The sequence below is a fragment of the Diadema antillarum genome, unplaced genomic scaffold (assembly GCF_040938485.1).
Source record: "Diadema antillarum isolate AM-2024a unplaced genomic scaffold, OU_Dant_1.0 seq00000415_RagTag, whole genome shotgun sequence".
Classification (NCBI taxonomy): domain Eukaryota; kingdom Metazoa; phylum Echinodermata; class Echinoidea; order Diadematoida; family Diadematidae; genus Diadema; species Diadema antillarum.
In genome coordinates, this window is record NW_027271401.1 from 115627 (window position 1) to 137777 (window position 22151).

General features: G+C 38.2%; 1 protein-coding gene across 1 annotated transcript; it reads right to left on the reverse strand.

The window, feature by feature from the left end:
• Positions 1–7: 7 nt before the first annotated feature.
• LOC139732367 (uncharacterized) lies at positions 8–21586 on the reverse strand. Its single transcript, XM_071643234.1, has 8 exons — positions 21292–21586; positions 16485–17629; positions 15270–15451; positions 12712–12804; positions 5100–5249; positions 3615–3842; positions 81–245; positions 8–22 (listed from the first exon to the last, which is right to left on the reverse strand). The coding sequence occupies exons 2-8, from the start codon at positions 17575–17577 to the stop codon at positions 8–10; spliced, it is 1926 nt and encodes a 641-aa protein (XP_071499335.1). The 5' UTR covers positions 17578–17629; positions 21292–21586.
• Between the last annotated feature and the right edge of the window lie 565 nt (positions 21587–22151).

A 22151-nucleotide genomic window follows, 5' to 3' on the forward strand; every position in this document is an offset into this window, starting at 1 on the left:
GACCACGTCATCGCGTTGTGGTCTTGCGACGACGGGACCGGCGGCGGAGAGTGGGACGGGCAGCTCGAAGTGTTGGACACCCGCGGAGACTCGGGGCCCGCGATCAGCGGCAAATGTGGCGGCAGTTGTATGATTGGCGTGGTCATGTTGGGCTTGCTCTGCGCGGCCGAGACAAGCGTGTTACAGGGGGAAGGCTGGACAGAAAGCACGGGGAGTTTCTTCCCCGACGCTCGTCCTAGAGACATCTGTCAAAACAAAGAGGGTAAATTGAGTGTGCTGGGAGAAAGCTTTGTAGGGTGTGCGTGGGGGGGGGGGGGGGGGGGGGGCCTCGAGGCTTCCCTGCCCAGGCCGGGTCTATAGATCGACAGGCAAGTTTAACAGGTTGCAGTTTGATTTCTAATGAAACATGGCCTACACAATTATCGACTTGCTTGTTACTAACTCAAAACATTATCCTCCATTCCTTGAAAAGGATTTTGTCCACGGGTTTTTGAAGGTCGATAAAAATGCATGTTTATATGTTATCCTGCGTGGATTTTCTCGATATCGTTGTAGGACTACTATTGTGACATCAAAACTTCTTTACTTTTTGTCTAGAGAGGGTAACATTATAATGAAATGAACTGTTATAATGAAGATTATACTATTTTTTTGAAGGTTTTATGCATTCCATTCATGTCATTAGTCTTCAATCCACATCTACGTTAAAGGAGACTGTCCCTTAAATACCTCTATTTCTCCTGCTACCACCTTTACTGCCGCAATTGCCACCGCTTCTGTTTCACTTGTCACTTTTGCTTTCAGCGACTACCATAAATGCTATTATGCCTCGATCGACCTTTATTCAATCTCCGTCATTGTTCACTCTTAAAACATCCGAGTCAGAACTGACCCGGAACTGGGTCCGTTTGGGGTCACACACCGTTCCGGGTCAGAAATGACAAGGAATGGGGTCAGATAATGACCCATTCAGAGTCATGAATTGGGTCAGGGTGACCCCATTCGGGGTCTTCATGACCAAATTCCAAGTCATTTTATACCCGGAATGGTGTGTGACCCCAACGGACCCAGTTCCGGGTCAGTTCTGACTCGGATGTTTTAAGAGTGTTTAATTATTTTGTTGTTTTTTAACTATCATTACTGCCAGTATGTTATACCTTTACACCTTTACAGTAAGTACCATCGTATATTCACTATCACCGTGGTCCATCGTGTGGTGTCTTTAACCAAAGTTCAGTTACATGGATGGGCATAACGTTAAAAAAATCTTAAGTTATCATCATCGCATAAGTGTATGTTTCTAAGGTAAGTTGGCTAAAATAAAACAATGTGGAATAAAACTTTGAATGCGGTAAAGATTTAACCTAAATTGGACATATAAATCAAAAAGGGAGTTTAAAGGGGTCCCACGCTGGTTTTACGAGTCAGTGATAAAAAGTAGCAACCATGTGATCTTTAATTCCGATTTGTGTTGTTGCCACCAATTTTGATATTCAATGTTAACATGTGAAACTGTGAGTTCTCTGTCTTGATTGATAATAAATCTAACGAATATGGGGAAACAGACCAGAAAACAAACGAAGACATTAGCCAAGAAAATCGGGATTCGGACCTGTGATCTCCGGATTGCAAGAAAAAAAAATAGTGCTATAACGTATGTATGTCCCCCAAAAATTACAACGGGACCCTCCACAGGTGCTAACTCTAAAAATAGTGAATCAGTCCAAATACAATTTCAGGGTATGAAACTATAACTTATTAGCCACATCTTACTGACAACCCTATCCGATTTGCTTCAGTGGTCAAAGAGAAATGAGGAGTTTTGTAGAGCATGTCAGGAATCCCTTCCCTCCAAGATTTGTCCATTGTGTTCACATATCACTATTATGCAGTTCCAAGAGCATCCAAGCGCCTAAAGGCCCCGTCACACTACAGCGAATGCCCAACGAATGCCCAACGAATGTCCAATAAATTGGAAAATTTGAAGATATGTTCACATCCGTTGGTAATACTAGAATAGTTCGTAACATGCTTGGCGTTCTTTGTATACATCAGCTATTCGTCTGGATTCGCAGAGATACGCTGGAGCCTATTTTTTTTTTTAACATGTCCAAAATCTCCAGCGTATCTCTGCGAATCCCTACGAATAGCTTATGAATTCAAAGAACGTCAGACATGCAAACTGTCTTCACATTTTCGAATTCGTTGGGCTTTCGCTTGGCATTCGTTGGGCATTCGCTGTAGTGTGACGGGGCCCTAACTTGGAAGAAGACATGCGTTGCAATGATTCACATATCTCTGTGACCACTCAACCAAATTGAATGGGGTTTTCTGCATAATGTAGCTAAGATGTTACATATTAAGACTCTGAGGTAGCATTTAGACGGATAAATCATAGTGTAAGTTATCAAACGAAAATCTGACAGTAAGTTTTTTAGGGGGACATACTGTATATCATTTACTCACAGAACCAGATATGTAGAGCCCTTGTACAGGGTTCGTCCCCGAAACCCTTTAACTTTCATTGCTCTTTTGATATACGTAGCTATTAATTTGTACATCCAATTTCTTTGCTCATTTTCATTTATTTGTTACTTTTTGTCAGAGTATAATGACACATCTATTTTTTTCTGACTGTCTCATTCTAAATTTAGTTTTTAAATGTGGTGTGATCTCGTACTTTAAAAATGTCATGAATGTGGAGACGTTGGTTTCATGCAGCGATATGGCACTTTGCTGATACAAGTTTCGATTAAGATCTGCTAGCTAGAATCAGTTCCTATTAAGACACTACACATGCATTGTACCTCCCTTCCCCCTACCTTCATCTCACGTACAATCTCATAAAAAAACATGCGCACACATTCACACACAATCAACTCTTTGATTTTACATAGAAGTGATTATGCCGAGCACTCATGATATGGACAACAGATTACGGTCTACTTATGGAAGAACCGAGTTTTTGTGTATGGAGAAAGTGTGCAATACAAAAGAGGACAAGCATTCTTTAGGTAAAGCTCTCGGCTAGCAGGTTATCATAAAGTCCTTATAGGTCGTCAGCCCCAATATAGTTTACCTGCCTATAAGCATTCATCGTTTTCCTAAAGCAGTTACGGAGGACAAATCATAGTGTATACTTCCGTCATGCTTATAAGGAAATTCTCGTTACTACGAAGTTAAGATTTAAGCATCAGAATCATCCTCGCCATGCATAATATCTGTGTATATTTTTCTGTTCGACCATTATACGAAAGTAAACTGGCTGTCCCGAAGACTTCGTTATAACAATAACGGGAGTCCCTTGTTCCAGTAAAACAGATACAATCAAGACTATACACACTGTACTTCCTGCTGTATGTCTTTGAGCCCGCCGCACACTACACGACTCACGACAGACAGACTTTGGATCCGAAATAAATAGTAATAGCCTCAGAACAACACGATTGTTGATATTTCATATCCAGAGTCTGTCAGTCGCATATACTTGTGGGATGAGTCGTACAGTGTGCAGTGGCATTAGTCGACAAACTAAACTATCTAAACTCACTGCCGGAGAACTATATTATATAAGTACTTGTTTCCCTGTGACGTTATGATTATGGTAGACTTACGCTTAGGAACTGGCCACTTTTTCTCTGCATAATTGTGACGTCACCGACCAGTTGTACGTAGCTGACGACATCCTCTGCCTGGTGATTGGGCATCGATCCCTGATGCGCCACGACAACGCACTGGACGAACGAGTCGAGGACGTACTCGTTTCCGATCTCCCCCAGAGCAAAGGTGACCGACGGTGGGTACCTGTCTGCGTAGTCGAGGAGCTCTTGCGTCGAAAATTTCTGTTTTTAGATTTTTCGGGATTTATCAATCTTTATCTTTTCTCTTACAGCCAATCTTATTAGTGGACAAAAAAAAAAACAAGTAGGAACATACTAACAAAAGGAATATATGATTTCATTACTAGTGAGAATGACACTTTCGCAATATGCATCTAGATAATGATAAAGTAATTATGATGATGATGGTAATGATAATGATAATAATGATAATAATAATAGCAGAAATATAACCATAAAAGTACCTGGCACTATGTAATGCTAATAATGGAAAATCAACAATTACAATGATAGCATGATACATTACAACATGTACTAGAATAACGAAAAGTTATGCTTGAGTAGAGATTCATATTCGGTTTGTTGATAACATTCCTTTTTGCAGACACTCAGTCAAAATAACAAGAGGAAGCTCAAAACAAAGTAAAGACTTACAGTACGTTGTGACGTAAAAGGCATAATGAGGGAATAAATGCCTGGTAGGAGGATAAGAAGAGCGAAAGGAGAGGAAAGTTGAGCCAGAATAACACCAAAGCCGAATTCTCCCGAATAAATTTGGACCGATTCTGCCCGAACATGACTGAATCGGATGGATTCGGTGGATTCGGAACCTATTCGTCTCTGATTCGGGGAGCTCTCCGAATTAGAGACGAATACGTTCCGAATACGTTCCGAATCAGAGCACAATCGCCAATCTGGCTTATTCGCGAGGCTATTCGGGTCATTCTGGCCGCTCTTTTGACCTATTCGGCTGCTATTTGGCTGTATTCTGGCCTTTTCGGCTCATTCGTCTGTATTTTGCTCTGTATTCGGGTAACGATTCGGATGGATTCGGGGAGGTATTTGGGGCATTCTGGGCAGATTCGGCTCTATTGGTAATATTCGGGTCTATTCATGAAGATAATTCGGGCCGTTACTCCACTAATGATACGAATAGGCCCGAATCTGCCCAGAATGCCCCGAATGCCTCCCCGAATCCAACCAAATTCCACCCGAATAATACACCCCGAATATGGCCCGAATGAAATTTGTAGGGGGCCACATTCGGGAGTAGTTTTTAGGGTATTCGGCTGGTTTTGAACATTCCAAAACGAGCCGAATCCCTCCACGAATGTTCCAGAATCCCTCCCGAATTTTTGCCATTCGGGGAAGGAGAATAGAATGCTCCCGAGTCCACCCGAATGCCCGTATTCGGGTGGATTCGCAGCCGATTCGGCTCCGGTGTAACCGATACTTTTAGACGAGAATATTAATACGTACTGCTGTGGGACTGGTCTGGAGACGCCAAGACGGGTTCGTGAGATGCGACAAGCTCACCCACACCGGTTGCCCTGACAACGGCTGGATGCTGATGGTCCTCACGTGATCCAGTTTTCGATACCCCTCCTGGTCTTCGGCCTGGATAACACGCTAAAGTGAATGACAAGATAGCAAGAAAGTGCAACAGGAGATAGTAATAGCAATAATGATGATAACAATAATAAGGTCTTAATTATCCAGGGTAGCCTCTTCAGTATTACCACTGCTCTACCAGAGGACCCTGCCATTTTTATTTCAATGTATGATTACCCTAGCATTACCAGGTACCCAAATACACCTGGGTCGAAAGGGACATGGTGGGTAAAAATACCTTGTCCAAGGACGTAAGCACTGGGAGTTTATCAAACTCGGGACCTCCGATTGGGAGTCGGGAGTCTTATCCACTATATTAATGTCGCAGCGCTCCCACAATGGGAATCTATACACAGTAAAATCTCATCTGTATTGGAAATTCAATTCCGAAAGTCTATGACCCGCTTACCGACCGTCATAAAAATCAAGGCAAAGACGGGTCATTCCGCTGATGAAGGCTTTAGCGCCGACAGTTGAATATTTCGGAGGTAAATAGAGATTGAGAAATTGAGATAAAAAGTTTATCACAAATTTTAGTCAAAATATGAAAATGGTCGTTTTGTTCATCTAGTTTGTTATTGTTGTTTTTTGTATCTGAACTGGTCTCTCTATTTAATATGTACACAGGTGGACTCTCATTTGTTTTGCTTTTCTGTTGTTATTATGTTTTTGCAAATTAGAAGTCGTTCACTTTGATATGAGTTTGAATTCCAATTACACGGTTGAAGCAAATAACTATATTCAAATTTATTAAATTCTACCGTCGAAATGTTTTTTTTTTATTGCAACTGATTGACAATTGCCCTTTATCGACGTAGTTGCAAAATATCTATGTTTGAATAAATTGATAAAACGACCTTTTCTGAACCGTAAAGAGTTCGTTACATTGTTGAAGATATACGCCATAAATATATCTTTTCCAAACACTGCCTTTACGAAAGAGTGAGAAAACAGGGCGAACATTTTATACTATTATGCAGACAATGATAATGCAATTTATATCCACTTTGGAATGCGATATCAAGATAAGAATAACGTAAATAGAATCACTGAAATAATAATGTCAATACAGTAACGTATATGTATCCATAGTATATGTTACAAGCCAGGCTAACTTATCATAGCTTTGAGTTATAAAAATAGTTTAACAAAGTTCTCATGCCGAGCTCGATTCCATTGCAGTGAAAACCCCAAGTGTGTTTATATTCATTCAATGACGATTATGTAGAGTAATGTTTATCGATGTCACCGCTGATAGCGTCTTCATTTTCATTTTTCTGTATCGCTTTCGTTACTTGAAACTTATCATGCGAGACACGTAGGCCCTAAACCAATATCCGCAAAGGTATAATCCCGAACTTTAGTGATCTTCAGCATATACATAGTGTTAAGGCCTCTCTGTTAATTTCTCTGTTTATTTGATGGAAATGAAAATGAATTTGAATTTGAATCTTGGAAAAGGCCTCGATACACGAAGCACGGTAACGGCAACGGTCCGAATTTTTGCTATATGCAAGGGCATGCAATGATGCGTCAAAAGGAACCATGTTAATTTGTTTCTGTTACAATATCCCTTCCCCGCTAATGAATTTGTTACAAAATAAATCTTCAACTGGTGATTTTGTTGCTCTTGATTTTGACAAAATATATAAGAATAAAATTTTGGGTGATTTTGTACCGAATTATTGATCTCTTTTAATAGAACCAAACATGGTTCCTGTTGGCTCAGCATAGCAAAACAAAGAAGAAGAAGAAGAAGAAGAAGAAGAAAAACAACAACAACAACACACACACACACACACACACACACACGCACACACACAAGGACCGTTGCCGTTACCTTGCTCGGTGTACCGAGACCTTAAAGTGTATAGTATGTATGACGCATGTACTGTAGCAGTCCTCACATTAATCTCAATCTAGATGATAGAATATACCTGGAGTCGCAAGAACACATTGGTGATTTATAGTGGACATTTACATTGAGCCATGTCTACCAAAGTAACTATCTTGACAAACGGGGGATTAGATGGACAAAGACGGTAATATTTTGAAGAGTTTGATCGCAAGAGAACTTAACTCCATTCTGGTTAATTTGAGATATTTGCGATCAACGCTGCTACATCAAGACCACAATACAAAAAATAGGGGATATTCTTAATCATAATTTTAAGAATTTTGTTGTTGTTGTTATGTAACAAGTTCTGAGGCATTGGCATCATCGTTTCACTTTATGCAGATTCATATTGACTGTTCAAAAACTGTTTCGAAAATTAGAAAAAACACATAATATTATAAATTTCCTAATCTTTTTTTTTACTTACTATCATTTTGAACATAATTTATTTCCATTTCTTTTCAGAGTATTATACAACTGGTCCGGAGTCGTCCTTTGTAACAATAGATCATTTTTCATTACAAAAACTAAAATCGACTTTTCCCGACAGGTCTCTAAAAGGATAGTCAAACCATTGATGAAAAAAAATGGCCAGGAATAACATTGAAACATAAGATGTCTCTAAAATCATGTTCATATCAATAATGTCTGTTCACATGCTATATGCAGTATAGAGACCTATATACTCCGAAATTGTTTGAATGAGACGGATCATTGCTGTCTATACATGGGTCGGTTGAATATGGTCGTCAAGTTAATCTCAGCTTTTAACTTTCTTTGAAGCAGGAGCGCCGGAAGCAGTTTTGGATTGGGGGGGGGGGGCAAATATTGGAGGGGGCTCACGATAGACCATACATATGTTACACAATATTTTTTGTTTTATAATATTCTTTATTTGAGCTTCATTCAATGTGAAATCCATATTAACAATAAAATTAATACATCCACCAACAAAAAAGAAAGCAGCTGTATTCTTCTTTCTTGTGCTGCTAAATCATTTTTCAAACATACAGTACGATATATTTGATTCTTTTTACCAAATCATACCTTGTTTTTATAAGAGAAATGACACAAAAATCTGCATAATTCTCAGAAAAAGCTATTTTGATCAGCCTAATCAAGCCAATCCGAATATGCCTTATCACTTACACACCGAATAAGAAATGTGTGCTACTCAATCCCTTTTTTACTTAACTTCCTTCTCTTCTGTTTTATTTTGGCAGAGCACACGGTATACTAGTATACATAAATATATCAGATAAGGTATAACTCTTAAAAGGGGGGAAAAATTCTTGATCAACTTGATTTGTTGATTTGTATTAATTTTGAAATGCAGAAATAAAAACTGAACTGAACTGAAATGAACTGAACTGATCAGATTTCTCAATATCCACTTCATTACATAAATTCTTTTACACTCGCTTGAGAATACAGCATTTCCTGAAACATATCATAAAGAAAAGCATTCTTTACTTAACCGAACAAAACTCATCATTTTTTTTTCTATCTGACCTATCAACCACCCCTCCCCCCCCCCGTACAGCACAAAATAACCATATGTGTATATCATCAAAACAAACCATATTCCTGCCTAACCCCTTAACCATTATTCTACTATTGCCTAACTACATCTACCTAACCCTAACCATCCCCACCTATTTCCCCACTAACATACCCCTCCCCCGTAGCCTTCCCTCAACACACACACCCATATATGCACTACACATCAACCAAAACAACAACAACAACAACATACCCACCAGTGCGCACTCACAAACACCAACATTTGCACGCCAAATCACACTACATACTTGTGGTATCTTGGTTACCTGTTTCTTTGACAGTTTATAGACACACACCAAATTAAAACCGAAGCTAACTAAACATTTTACATGGGGGAAGAAAAAAAGTGACCACCATAATGCTGATACATACCGATTCCTAAACATTAATACGGCAAAAACCTATATAAACTGACCATACATCTGACTCTATGAAAGTTTCAACTGCTCCCATTTTTGCAAATGAAAACCAAGCTTACCTGCTTTAACCGCAACGTTCTTTTCCTCCTCTATAAAATCCAAAACAAATTTCTTTATCTTTTCCCTCTTGGGTAACTTATTTTGTTCTCTTGACCGAAATATTACAATTTTCATCAAAATTATCAAGGCATTCACGCATTTGATTCGATTTGAACTACCTCGTAAACCCAAGAAGATATCTCTCCATTCTAATTCTTCTAACTCAACTAAATCATAAAACTCAATAAGAAACTGCCATATCGGCTTTACTTTCACACAATCAAAAAATATATGTGAATAAGTTTCCTTTTCCAATTGACAAAAAGAACAAAGATTATCATTCACAAAACCAAACTTAAACAAATATTCCCTTGTATATATCACCATACACTAATATCTAATTTCTGAAAAAACTCCACTTGCATTCTCTCTTTATCTCTTGTAGGGAAATAACAATTTCCCATTACCAAAGTAACCCCTTGCATATCACCTTTGAAAATAACATATCTTCCATCATCATCTGTTACCACTTTTTCAATCTCTAATTTTAAATGTGAAGATATCAGCGTTAATACACCCTTACTATACATGACTTTTTTATTTTTTATTTATTTTTTTATTCTATTTTTATTTTTTATTTATTTTTTTATTTTATTTTTATTATTTTTTTATTTTATTTATTTTTTTTTTTTTTGGGGGGGCTTTTTTTTTGGGGGGGGGAATGCGTTTTGCCCCCCCCCCCCCACTTCCGGCGCCTATGCTTTGAAGTATGTATGTATATATGTATATAACTACATGTATACTGTTATAGATTTATCATTTACTCATTATTTATCTAGCGATCCACGTCCGACAAGCTTTGCTTTTTAGTGGATCACTTAGTCTATTTGCCATAATCGAATTTGTTTTCCGCTCGCCCACGAAGTATTTATACAGTGTTCCTTCTAATTATTGTACATTATGTTGTTCTATAATTTGTCTCGTATATTACATGAATAAACTATGATTGAATTGAATTGAATTGAATAGCGGTCACAGTTTTAAAAAAAAATCTAACTTTGAAGAGTTCTATCGAAAAACAAGTTATCTACATTCTTTTTAATCTAAGATATTTGCGATTAAAGCTGCCAAAAACAAAGGAAATAATTAAGAAAATACGTGATATCTTTATCATAACTTTAGAATATTCCCAATCCTTACTGAGGTATCACTGGAAAGGTTTTGTTTTGTTTTATCTAATCATAAATTTACTTTGACATTCAAAAATGGCGCTTAAGCCGTTTTGCCGTCAGACTCCTCATAAGTAGCTTCATCACCATACACAATCACATGAAATACACTTGCAGCATGTACGACCTTGCTGCTCCGAAACACTGTTGACCAATGCCTTTAAGAGATCGATCGAGAGTGAGACCCATGTGGGCAATATAGTATACACAAGAGTAATGAGCGCTCGCGAGTCAAACGCTTTGAGAAAATCAATCTTTTGCTAATGAGTCATTGTCTATTGTTAATCTCATCATGTAACAAGCGAACTCATGACGAGCTTGGCCTTCTTTCAAGTTCTTGTGGTTCAAAAATCGTTCGCATGTGATATCAAGGCAGAAGATACCAAGCCTGGGAAGATAACCATTCAAGACCGTTTACCCTTTGTGTCCCTTGTGTGCTGATTGGCGCTAAAAACCACAACGTTGTACAAACTGTAGGGTCCCTTGCACAGAAAGCGCATAATTATACAAGTTCCTGAAGACTGCATTTGATTTTGTCAAATCGTATTCGCCCACGGTCTTTACTGTGGAACACTTGACATTGATTTGATTTTGATTTTGGTTTGATCTATTTCCGCAGAATTAATTCAATCAAATACAAATTTAATACAAATTTCAAAGACACAAAGAGAAAGAATAATAAATGCAATGATTTAAAATGAGAACCTAACATTACACAAAATAATCGACAAACATAAGCAATCGCATTGTGCAGTAAACGTATACAAAACGTATAAAAAAGATAAACTTTGTACATAGTAAGTATTTTTCCAGTAAAATCTAATATGAGAGTATTGACTGCAGGAGACCGCCATCGTTAGCGGTTACGATGGAAATGGATGGGGCTCTCATAAGAAGACGATCCGGCGACACAACTCTCTTGAGGGGAAATGGGTGATCAGGTGGGTGCAGTGCAGTTGCAAGTGTGGGTGCAGAATGCAGTTGAATTATGAAAAATAAAGATTGGAGAAATAACAATTACAAACCTCCAATACACATTATCTTAACTAAGAGTGAAGAGCACTGCATCTCTTATTATATTCGCCCTATAACTCCTTGTAGCTACTGTTACACGGTGCATTCACGCTATACATTCATTAGTTTGACTTTCAACCACAATTGTAACCGTCACATGTTATGATGCATGAAGTGTATATCTCTCATTTCCGTATTACGATTGGTTATCTTGCTTTGGATTCAACCATACACTTAAGGCTCTTAGGAATATATGACTGCATATATTTCGCTTGCGGTATCCACATATATGCAAGTTTTTGTTTCGTGTTTTCTCCCTACCCTCCTGGTCGTCTAATTTCATTTATATCTCACAAGTATAACTATTCTTTTTCCGTATAGTACATAATTACACTTTCCACCATTTGCGCTTCTCTCTTTTACCTTCTTTGTCTGTTTGTAAAAGAGTTCGTGTATTTAACCCTCTTTGATTTCTTTAAACTGTGTGAGGTTTTTGTCGTGACTTTTATGATTGCAGATGTACAAAGGGGTTTGGAGGATGAACAATGAATTCATTGAATCAAAAAACATGACATGTTGTCCCTTCTAATAGTCAATTTCTTAAATCTTTATCCATCAATGTCCATGGAATAAGTGTAATTGATATCCGAGCTATGACCAAAACAGATATCACCGAGCTTTAACAACTGTTTAAGTTCGGTTCAGTTCTATGGACAATTATTTCCATTTGTCCACAAAAACCGTAGCAAAATGCAAAGTATTGATTACACAATTGTTATTCTATGATTTTGTAGAAAATCCATAATAAAAGCGTTATGCAAAATATAATAAACATAATTATTATATTCAATTTAGTTAACTAAGCAAGAATAGCAATGCACCCTTTGGAACATTGACAGAATATAAAAAAGTATCAAAATCAACAAATCATTAGTGTAATAAAGAATTATCATCATAAAAAGATCATTAACACACACATACACACACACACACATGAACACGCACACATACACACATAATTTCAATTCATTTCATTTCATAGTTATGTGCATGTATATATATATATATATATATATATATATATATATGTAATTGTACATGTATATCATCAAATATTATAAGCTTCCTTCTTCACTTGTAATATAATTAGGTATATGCACACACAACTAATATGATATATATATATCATATATATGTATATTCGTGCATTTTATTTTGTCTAATATCTACCTCGTGTGGATATATTATAATATGGAAATTTATGATATCATTAATTATAATAAAAATGGATATTTTAAAGAAACTCCAAACGTCATTACCTCTGTTTCGTTGTCGTCGTCCCTTGAAAAGACAACATGAAGCTTTGCCCGTCTTATGTCTGAAAATGTCTTCCCGGTCAGAATAATCCGCAGCTGAGGCAGAATAAAAGAGAAACATAAGATACGTAAATGATGTCATCATTTTTACTATCAGCCAGGCTTGAAAACTCTATACAGGTGGGTATAACACTGGAGAAAGAGAGAGGGAGGGAGAGAGAGAGAGAGAGAGAGAGAGAGAGAGAGGGGGGGGGGGGGAGAGGGAGAGAGAGAGAGGATCACTGTATATTATGTGCTGGTTTGATTTCGGTATCTGGGAGTAATTAGACATTTTAAGTTATGAAGGGCTTGGACGGCCACGATGGAATTTATCAGTGATAATGATGATAATGATGCTGATGATTATAAAAAAAAAAAATGATAATAGTAACGAAAATTTTGAGAGAGGACCTAAATGACGTAAATGTGCCAGATTTCAGAATATCCTGTGGGATATGATTTTCCAGAATGTAGATGGTTTATAGAGATGGCACACAGAAAGGCTCTCTTTCCATCAAAGTTGGTATACCCTTCGGATTAAGCAGTTGCATTTATTTTGCATTATCTGTGGTAAGCAATGGAAAATTAGATGATTGTAATGAAATAGATAATGATCCTATAAAGGAATGCACAAAGCGCTTTAGAACATAACTACTATTCCCGCTGTCAATTACATGTAAATCAAAGCAGTGTCTAGCTGTCATGTCTATATGGGCGTTCTAGCTAGGCTGCTACTTCGCGGTCACATTGGTCAAGATAAGTCGAAACACATAATACTAAGTAGTGTCAACTGTACTTCAAAGTAAAACGCAAGTGTTGAATGTCATGACAAAAGAAACTTGCAGATTCTAGATACTAGATACTTGATTTTCCTTCCATCTCTATTTGTCTCTTCAGTTAGATATGCCCAAACCAGCCACCAACTGAAAAAAAAAAACAACAACAATAAAGTTTTTTTTTTCATATCGTGGTGCACAAACTTGGCAATTATGAAACAGTTTACCAAGCGATGTTACATAATATACACTAGCCTGCGAACTGTCATTTGTAATAAAAAATAATTACACAAGTTTTTGTAAGCTTTGTCAGAGTATGGCTAGTTTGGGAATGACACTGTCTGCGAGAGATGCTCTTCTTATCGTTGGCAATAAAACGACTTTCAGCATTTGAGTATATAAGTGTGTGTGTGTATTTGTGTGTACAATGAAAAAAGTTAATGACATATAAGCGCCATCCCGCCGGTGAAGCGCATTTCTAAGAGGATGGAGCATTTTAATGCCATTGTATGTTCTAATAACATGTGATATACAACATCATAGTATAAATGGACTCAACTCAAACCTTACAGAAATGACAAGACATTCTCTCATCATAGGTCTTTTGATCCAATAGCGTCGAAAGCGATTCTCCGCTGTACATCCTACAGTTTGAAATCAACCCTCATATACATTGTATTTTGCCATTAAGAGTAATGGGATTGATCATAGCAGTTACACAATTGACGCTTCCCTTTATGAAAGGTTTCACTTCTGTTACAACCGCGAAATTGGAAGGTAGAAAGGGGGTGGGCAGCGGAAATGCTGAGGTCCGTCAACCCGTCAACCTAGTTTGCAGGCACAAACCCTTGTTGGTCGTATAGGAGTCTGCATGCACCAAGACTAGTACACGCACCACTACACTGCAGCCTCTCCTTGTTGGGAGAAGCTACAACACAGGGCCTATGGGACAGTGCCGAAGTGGTGCATATAGTAGTCTTGGCGCAGACTCCTTCACGACCAACAAGGGTTTGTGCCTGCAAACTACCGTCAACCCGTCAACCCGTTGCAGGACTGGACGCACTTGTATAACTAACATACAGGATTCGAACCTATCATCTTACGATTAACACTTTGCGCACTTTGGGTGTCCATTGGTACAGAAAACCCCATAGCATTGAACACACGGGGTAATCCCACGAGACCAACACCCACGACTTCGACATTGAGAAAAAGGTCCATGAGTCAGACAGCCCACGGAGTCATGCAGCCTATCGTTTCGACACTAGGCAAATAGACCACAAATCAGTTTTAAACAAAGAACCTCACGATGGTTAATATCAAAGAGAGAGAGAGAGAGAGAGAGAGAGGGGGGGGGGGGGGGGAGAAGGACCATGAGTTCGACACCAGGTAAAAAGAGCCCACGAGTTCGACATTACAACACGGGGATTAACGTGTCCGTCTCGTTGGCCTTGTTTGCTTAATGTCGAACTTATGGGTTGTATGACTCTTTGGCTGTATGACTCTTTGGCTGTATAATTCTTGGGCTGATGATTCAAGGGTGTCGAACTCGTGACGCACGTGCACCCGAACACACAGGTGACTGTTCAAATGTAACTGCCTTTGAGTCAAATGGGCACAACTTTAACACACATACGTATGGACAAGAATCGATGTGGCACATAGCGAGTTAAAAGTCCCGGTTAAACGCCAAGAAGAGCGTTACTCGCGACACCACGCCTTTAGATAATAATCATGGTTATTTACCCTCTCGCTTGAAATCCGCTTGGTTTCAGAACACAACGTCATCTGGTTGGTAGCAACGGATCCTGCCACTGTCGCACGAACCACGTAGAAAGCAGACTGTGATACCATGAGCACACCTCGCTCTCCATAGACGGTGAAGAAATAATCGTACCCATGTGCCAAAATTCGCCATCTCGCATTATCTGAAAGAAAAAAAAAACCCACCAGAAAATAAAAGAATATCATAAGAAGAATAGTTAAATAGGTTTAGGTCTATCTCTCTTAAAGTCTAAATGCAAGGTTTACGCGCTTCGCAAACCTTTGTGTTTTTCATAACCTGGAGCTCCCACACGATATTTTGTTTGATATCTATTTTTTTTTTTTTGCCGATATCGCGGCCCACCGGTTAAGAATCCCACCACATTAAATCTGACTCGTGAATTTCCGGTAGGTAGAAGGCATCGGTAATTCGATCTAGAAGTAATTATCAATCAAAACTTCTCAAAAGTCATTTTACTAATCACTAATTACCTTGTCTATGTTGAGAAAGTTTTTGATTTCAATTGTGCTTTATTGGATATTTGGAATAGCGCCATTAGAGAAATATGAGTTACAATGTATATAAATAAAATAAGATTGACTTAAGGGCATACGCTTATCCCACATGCAGTCATCATGCTCATAGCACCAAAATCGATAATTTGATAATGTAATACATTGTTTGATTCCATTTTTTTTTTTGGTTGCATTCAGAACATGTTCATCCCAAGAGTTTCGTGCTCTGAATATAATTTTCTGACTGTAATTCAAATGCGATGTATTTTCACATTATGACAACAACATCATTCAAAGAATGAGATACTTTTCAAAAAAATACTCGTCATTACAATAATTGATTAAAAAAAAACTATTCATCTTATGCTAGAGGTACTGAACGGTTAAGACTCGCAAAATATTAGAGCTTAACACCCAACCTAGACCAGATTGACCAGGCAGAATCAGACCAACAATTGTAGAATAGCTCCTGACGGCAGTTGGGGAATTTAAGGAGAACTTAATTTACCAATACTGAATATAAAGTTGTTTAAAAATAGATACATTTCTAAACAGCCGGTTAAACAGCAAACTGTGAGTTTTGATAAATTCATGTGACAACGAGAGAGTCCTCGGCAGAGAGTTTTGTCCAATAAGTTTCAAAATTTGGTAGAGGTGTGATTAAAGGTGTGATTGATTTACCTTTGGGAAGACAAGTGCCTTGCGAGTCGAACGTCTTTACGGTGAGAAGGTCAAAGGTCACTTCCTGAGTTGGGCTCGACTCCATTGGAAAGGAGAGAACAATGTCCATACTACAGTACTTTGATCCTGGTTTCCCGACGAACATGATCGGACTGACAAGGAATTGACCCGGATCTAGACTTGACGACAGAGGTTGATAACCTACTTGACTCGTCTTAGACATGACGTAGAGAACGACAGGTTCCGGGTCACCGAGAATAGCGTGAGGGGGTATAAAGAGTGTCGCCTGTGCCCGCCTTAATTTTAGGTAACCGCCTTCGTGGTTCACAATGGCGCACGCGAAGTTTTCCTCGGCAGCTACAAGAGTCTGCTTGCCAGCGCTTCCCAAAGGCGATTCGTTGCATCGGTAGATGCGAGCATCGAAATCAATGGAGCCAGTCTTCTTGAAATTAGGAAACATCGGTGTGAGATTTTCCTCCTTAATATCCCTTATCATAGGCTGATATGATGCTTTCGGAGCCAGGGTTTCTGTGACCTCTTTATTCATTTCGCTTTTATTCTCGTCATCCTGGACAGGGAGAGGGGATACACGCTTTTCCTGTCGTCTCCCTCTTGGTCTAAGCGCCACGCGTCCTCGCGCAGGCAGAGCCGGCTGCTCGGGCAAGGCCATGACGTTGGCTCTGGCCCTGAATGGGAGGACCCGTGGGGACTTTGGAGTCTGTACGTTCTGATAGACTGACGCCGCTACGTCTTGGGATCTTGGGGATGGCACTGGCGGTTGATGGCGCGGTGTGTCATATTGTCCTTCGGCTAGGTACATTGACACCTCGTAGGTACTCTCAGGTTCTTGATATGAGGGCAGTTCTTCTCCCGACAGTAACATAGAAACAGGCGAGGACCTCAAGGGGGCCCTTCCAGTCGCTTCATGGTCGAGTCCTCGACGCAAAGCCGGTGTCGGAGGAGTCCTCAGCTCCTCGACTGGAGAGGGTGCAGCCAACTTTGCATCGTCTTCCTCTGGAGATGGTATTGGTATGGGCATCATCACCTCATAGCAAGACTTATACACGTCCTCATCAGAGCCAGCTCTCGCCATTTTCTATCTATTTTGTATATTCCTTTGATCCCTGAATGTATCACCACCAGCTCTGTCGGAAAAAAAAGTTTGGTCGAAAGAAGCAGATGGTTATAATCCATTTATAGTGATACTGCAATTCCTCTTTATTGTAATAATGTTGTACTATTAGCTGTTCATGTGTACACAGCTTGTGTTGAATCTTACAAATTTTCATGATAGATACGGCGCCTTTGTAATAATGGCAACCACGACAAAGGAATGATTGTCTTAGTTTACTCGAATCTGCTTCTTTTGATGCAAACACTTTACTTTCGGAGGCCCCTGTCTTTATATTTCATAGTCACCCAAGTCATGCCAAGTATATAACTCAAACACTATATCTTCAGGATATAGACAAAGTGGCTCACCCAAATGGTAGGGTCTATACAATCCGAATTGGGTGAAAGCAGCAATACTATATAGGAGAACACATCAGTGAAAGTTTGAGGAAAGTCAGACAATCCAAACAAAAGTTATTACTTTTTAACATTTCTGTGCCGCCATGGATGGATGTGAACACTACAGCATCACTGCAGCACGATATAAAGAAAATATAAACTAAATTAAAAACATTATTTTCATATTTCTCGAGCAAATAAAAAAGCACCTGACTAGATACCTCTTTCAGATAGCATACAGGGAGAACTATATTACCCTTAACGAATGTGCCACAGTGGCAAGTCGACAGAATGTGGACTTTTCATAAAAATGAAATCTGTGGTATTCTCTTCATATTTTTTCTTATTGTCCTGTTGTAGTATTTTCATCCAACGACAGCAGCAAAAAGTTCGTTAATCCGAAAATCCGTTAAATTGAAGGTTCGCAATTTTGAACACACCGATTCCATATATATTTCATTGATCCGAAAATAAGATGAGGTTCGTTAACCTAAACATTTGGGGCGTTTTTCTGAAATCATGATACAACACAATGTCCATCTTCCGAGAAAATATGAAGGACATGCAAATAAGCTAAATTGACGCATTCGAAAAGTAAGTCGCAAGTTATACAATTCGAATTTAGAAGGATCTTAAATGTTTTCCATAACCATAGATTATTTTGTTTAATTGACTTTGAATGCCGACCGTATTTTGTATTGGACCATCAACCACTTTTCTGCGTTTGAGAGAATTGAATTAGTTTCAAGTTTTGATACAAGTAGGAAATACTAGAGCAATTATTTCCATGAGTAAATTTTTGATTAGGATTTGAATTCATCGTATTTCTGCACTCTTTTTCCATTCCAAAATGTAACACAAAGGCCATTGGATAAAGTTATTGAATGATATTTAGATTATGGAAATACATGGATACTTGAAGTAGTTGCATCGAATACAGCATGACCTTGGTGGGAACGAATCTGGTGAAATCAAGGCTATTGAGAGAGCATGAATCGTGGTATAGTGGTCTGTTGGTGGTAAATATATAGGGACTTGCACTTCTAGACTTAATGCTCGCATTGATTCGAATCTTGTATCCACCGCTTATAATACCCTTTTGCAAGAATTTTTTAAATCTAATTTCTCTTAATCAAAGAGTAAAATGGGTATATGGCTGGGGAGAATAAAAAAGAAAGGCATGCAAGTTAGTCCCTCTGCGAAGTTGATTTTTAACACGAAACAGGCTACATTGTATACCATGTCTACAAGCTTTATCGACTGTAAAGGCATCTTGTGTTGTCAGTTGATTCTATTGAAGAAACGTTGTTTCAATTACCAAATAAAATATCCGTAAGTAATCTAACACAGTTATCCAAAATAACCTTCAATTAGTTGCGGCCACATTACCATGACTTTATATGAAGACATAAGGAATAACAACCAAAAAGTAGATATTATTTACACTGTAAAAACATCGGTGTTAGATTTAACACCATGGGTGTTAAATCTAACACCAATCAAACTTCAATAGAGGACCACACCCACAGGTGTAGAAAATGTATTGTGACGGTGTTAAAAAGTGTTCGCCTGGCACTTCGTGGTGTTAATTTGACACTGTGGCTGGTGATATTTTTGACACTGCGCAAGAGTTAATTCAAAAATGACACCGCATGATGTTGATTTGATATTGGTGGTGTTAATTTCAATGGTATAACACCCGTCCAGCTTCAACAGGGGACCACACCAACTGGTGTTACTGTGGTGTAAATGTATTAACCGATTTCTTAAAAAATCAAGTACTTTATGGGAAAATTCTTTATCGTCTTGTTGAAGTTCAAAATTAACAAGAAGTGCAGTAACTAAGAAACTATTCAAAAAACAATTTCAAATTTTGAAATGACACCCGGGGGTGTTAATCTAACACCATGAATGAGCACCGGAAATTTAACACCAGCTCGTTGTTTCATATTTAACACCGGACTTTTTGCAGTGTACAGTCTATACTGTATAATTCTGGTACAAAACAAACATAAAATTATGTTAATGAAGAGGGAGTAAGTGACGGATTTTATCGATTTTGCATGAAAACAGCGATTATACTTTACTTGTGATAGTAGAACTCTCATAGCGAAGTATCCTTGATGTGGTTAAACAGATCAATTAAAAGCAATAAAGTGACCCCAGTGGAACTATTTGAACAGCTTCGATGCTAACACAGATAGATTCCATTTTCAAAGTTCTATTTTTTAAAACTAAAATTATGATCAAACAGAGAAAAAACCCCAAAATGAAATCTTTTCAATGATAATGCACTCGTAAGATACATTACATGGAAGTATTAATAATTAAAGTTATAATGTGTAATATATTACTTTATGTATATATATATATACATGTATTTATAAACTGGTTTGTTTGTTTTTATCAGCTTCAATATCACAGAACTCAAGTTGATGAAAATTGACTTGTCGATTTTTTCGAATTTATTGCAAAATGCATGTTTACTTGCGTTGATTCATGACACCCTCAGAATCATTTGGCCAAATTGATATCTAAATACCTGCCATTTATTTTATTTTACAATTATAGTTCGTCTACTTTTTTTTCCTCTTCTGATTACGTGGATACGTCATCAAAAAGAAAATTTCCAGACAAAGATTCTGCCTGTGACATCATCTGTTAATCATTTTAAAAGAATTGATATAATAAACAAAAGACACCGAAATACAACTTTCCCCATTATAGTCTGAGCACAACTTGCTGTTTCCACATGCTGATATGATTAACAAAAGACGTTGCAGGGAAACATGCTATATAGTTATGGACTGATATTGTATGTGAATTGATTTTTAAAAATGACACGATCAAATTTTTACATTTATTTCATTTACATATTCTTTTAGTATAATAGCACCAAGCTTGATTTATGCGCTATGGTATGTACTTAAATTGGCAAGATTTCATATCTAATCTATTTGGAGAACGTTTCTATCAATTACCTACTGGTAGTAGTATAGAGAAATCTTAGGCTAGTTTATTATGTTGACATGACCATACACTGATAATATAATAAAAAAAAATGTACAAGCCAGCTGTTAAGATGTAAGGCGATAATATCGATGATTTGTGTGAAAACATGTAGAACTTCAGAATTTCTTGCATCTCAGTAATTCATGTCAAATCTAAATGAATTTCCAACCATAGTCTTTGTTCAATCATTACCGTTTAATTCGAGTCGACGTGAGCACGGAGTAAGAAAAATGCACATTAAAATGAGACTGCTTAGATCATGATGGCTATATAGACCACTCACCATTTCTTTGGCTCGAGACTCTTCTGGCGTCCAGGCCACTTTTCCGGGTATCTGGCGGCCAGTCACGTCACGAGGTTTTCACTCACTGGCACAGCGTTAAACACCACCAAACTCCCTCTCATTTTGGAGGTGATATTACCCCCCATATACCAATACTTTTTTTATCCCTTCTGTAATGTACAACGCGTGATGCAACCCAGAGTCACCGTCTTGCTAAACCGTCGTGTTAAATCCAATCGTGGTAGATAAAAGATAGAAAAAGTGAGTGTAAGCGATATGACGGTTGAGTTTCACATCCTCGTAGCAGCTCGTTGAAGTAACCACGGATTTTTTTTTTTTTTTTTTTTTAAATCGTAGTGTGACAACGAAGTCGGTATATATTAGCGCTGGTCACTGGATGCACGTATATACGTAAATCCAAAGCAAAGCATGTGAGTAGTACAGATACGAAATGATGCGTTTTATGATTAAATTTAATCTAAATTAATGGCTTCCTGTCTTATTCTATCAAAGATGCTATTGCTGCGTTTTCTAAGCTCGACCAATCTCATACGCAGCTGACAGACAATGTTAACGGTGGTGATCGCAACCTCATCTATACTAGTGAGTTTGTGATGCGGAAGTGGACTCGGTAAAATAAAGACAGAGCAAGTGAAGTTGCACTACTATTATGTGCATGTGGAAACTTACTGTAGCCACATCGCGACTTTTAGTCAGGGGTTACGAGGGCATTGGTCTTATAGGCCTAAGTTTTCGCATTGGACCAATCCTTCTGACTTGACAAAGAAAAGCAAACAAACAAAAATTGAAATGATCTCAAATGACATGAAAACTTGAATGTTATACGACATAGTGCTTGA

Coding starts and splice junctions, on each gene's coding strand:
- LOC139732367 (XM_071643234.1), bottom strand. CDS start 17,577: ATGGCGAGAGCTGGCTCTGATGAGGACGTGTATAAGTCTTGCTATGAG. Junction 3,843..5,099: donor TCCAGACCAGTCCCACAGCA/GTACGTATTAAT, acceptor ATCTAAAAACAG/AAATTTTCGACGCAAGAGCT. Junction 246..3,614: donor AAAGTGGCCAGTTCCTAAGC/GTAAGTCTACCA, acceptor TTGTTTTGACAG/ATGTCTCTAGGACGAGCGTC.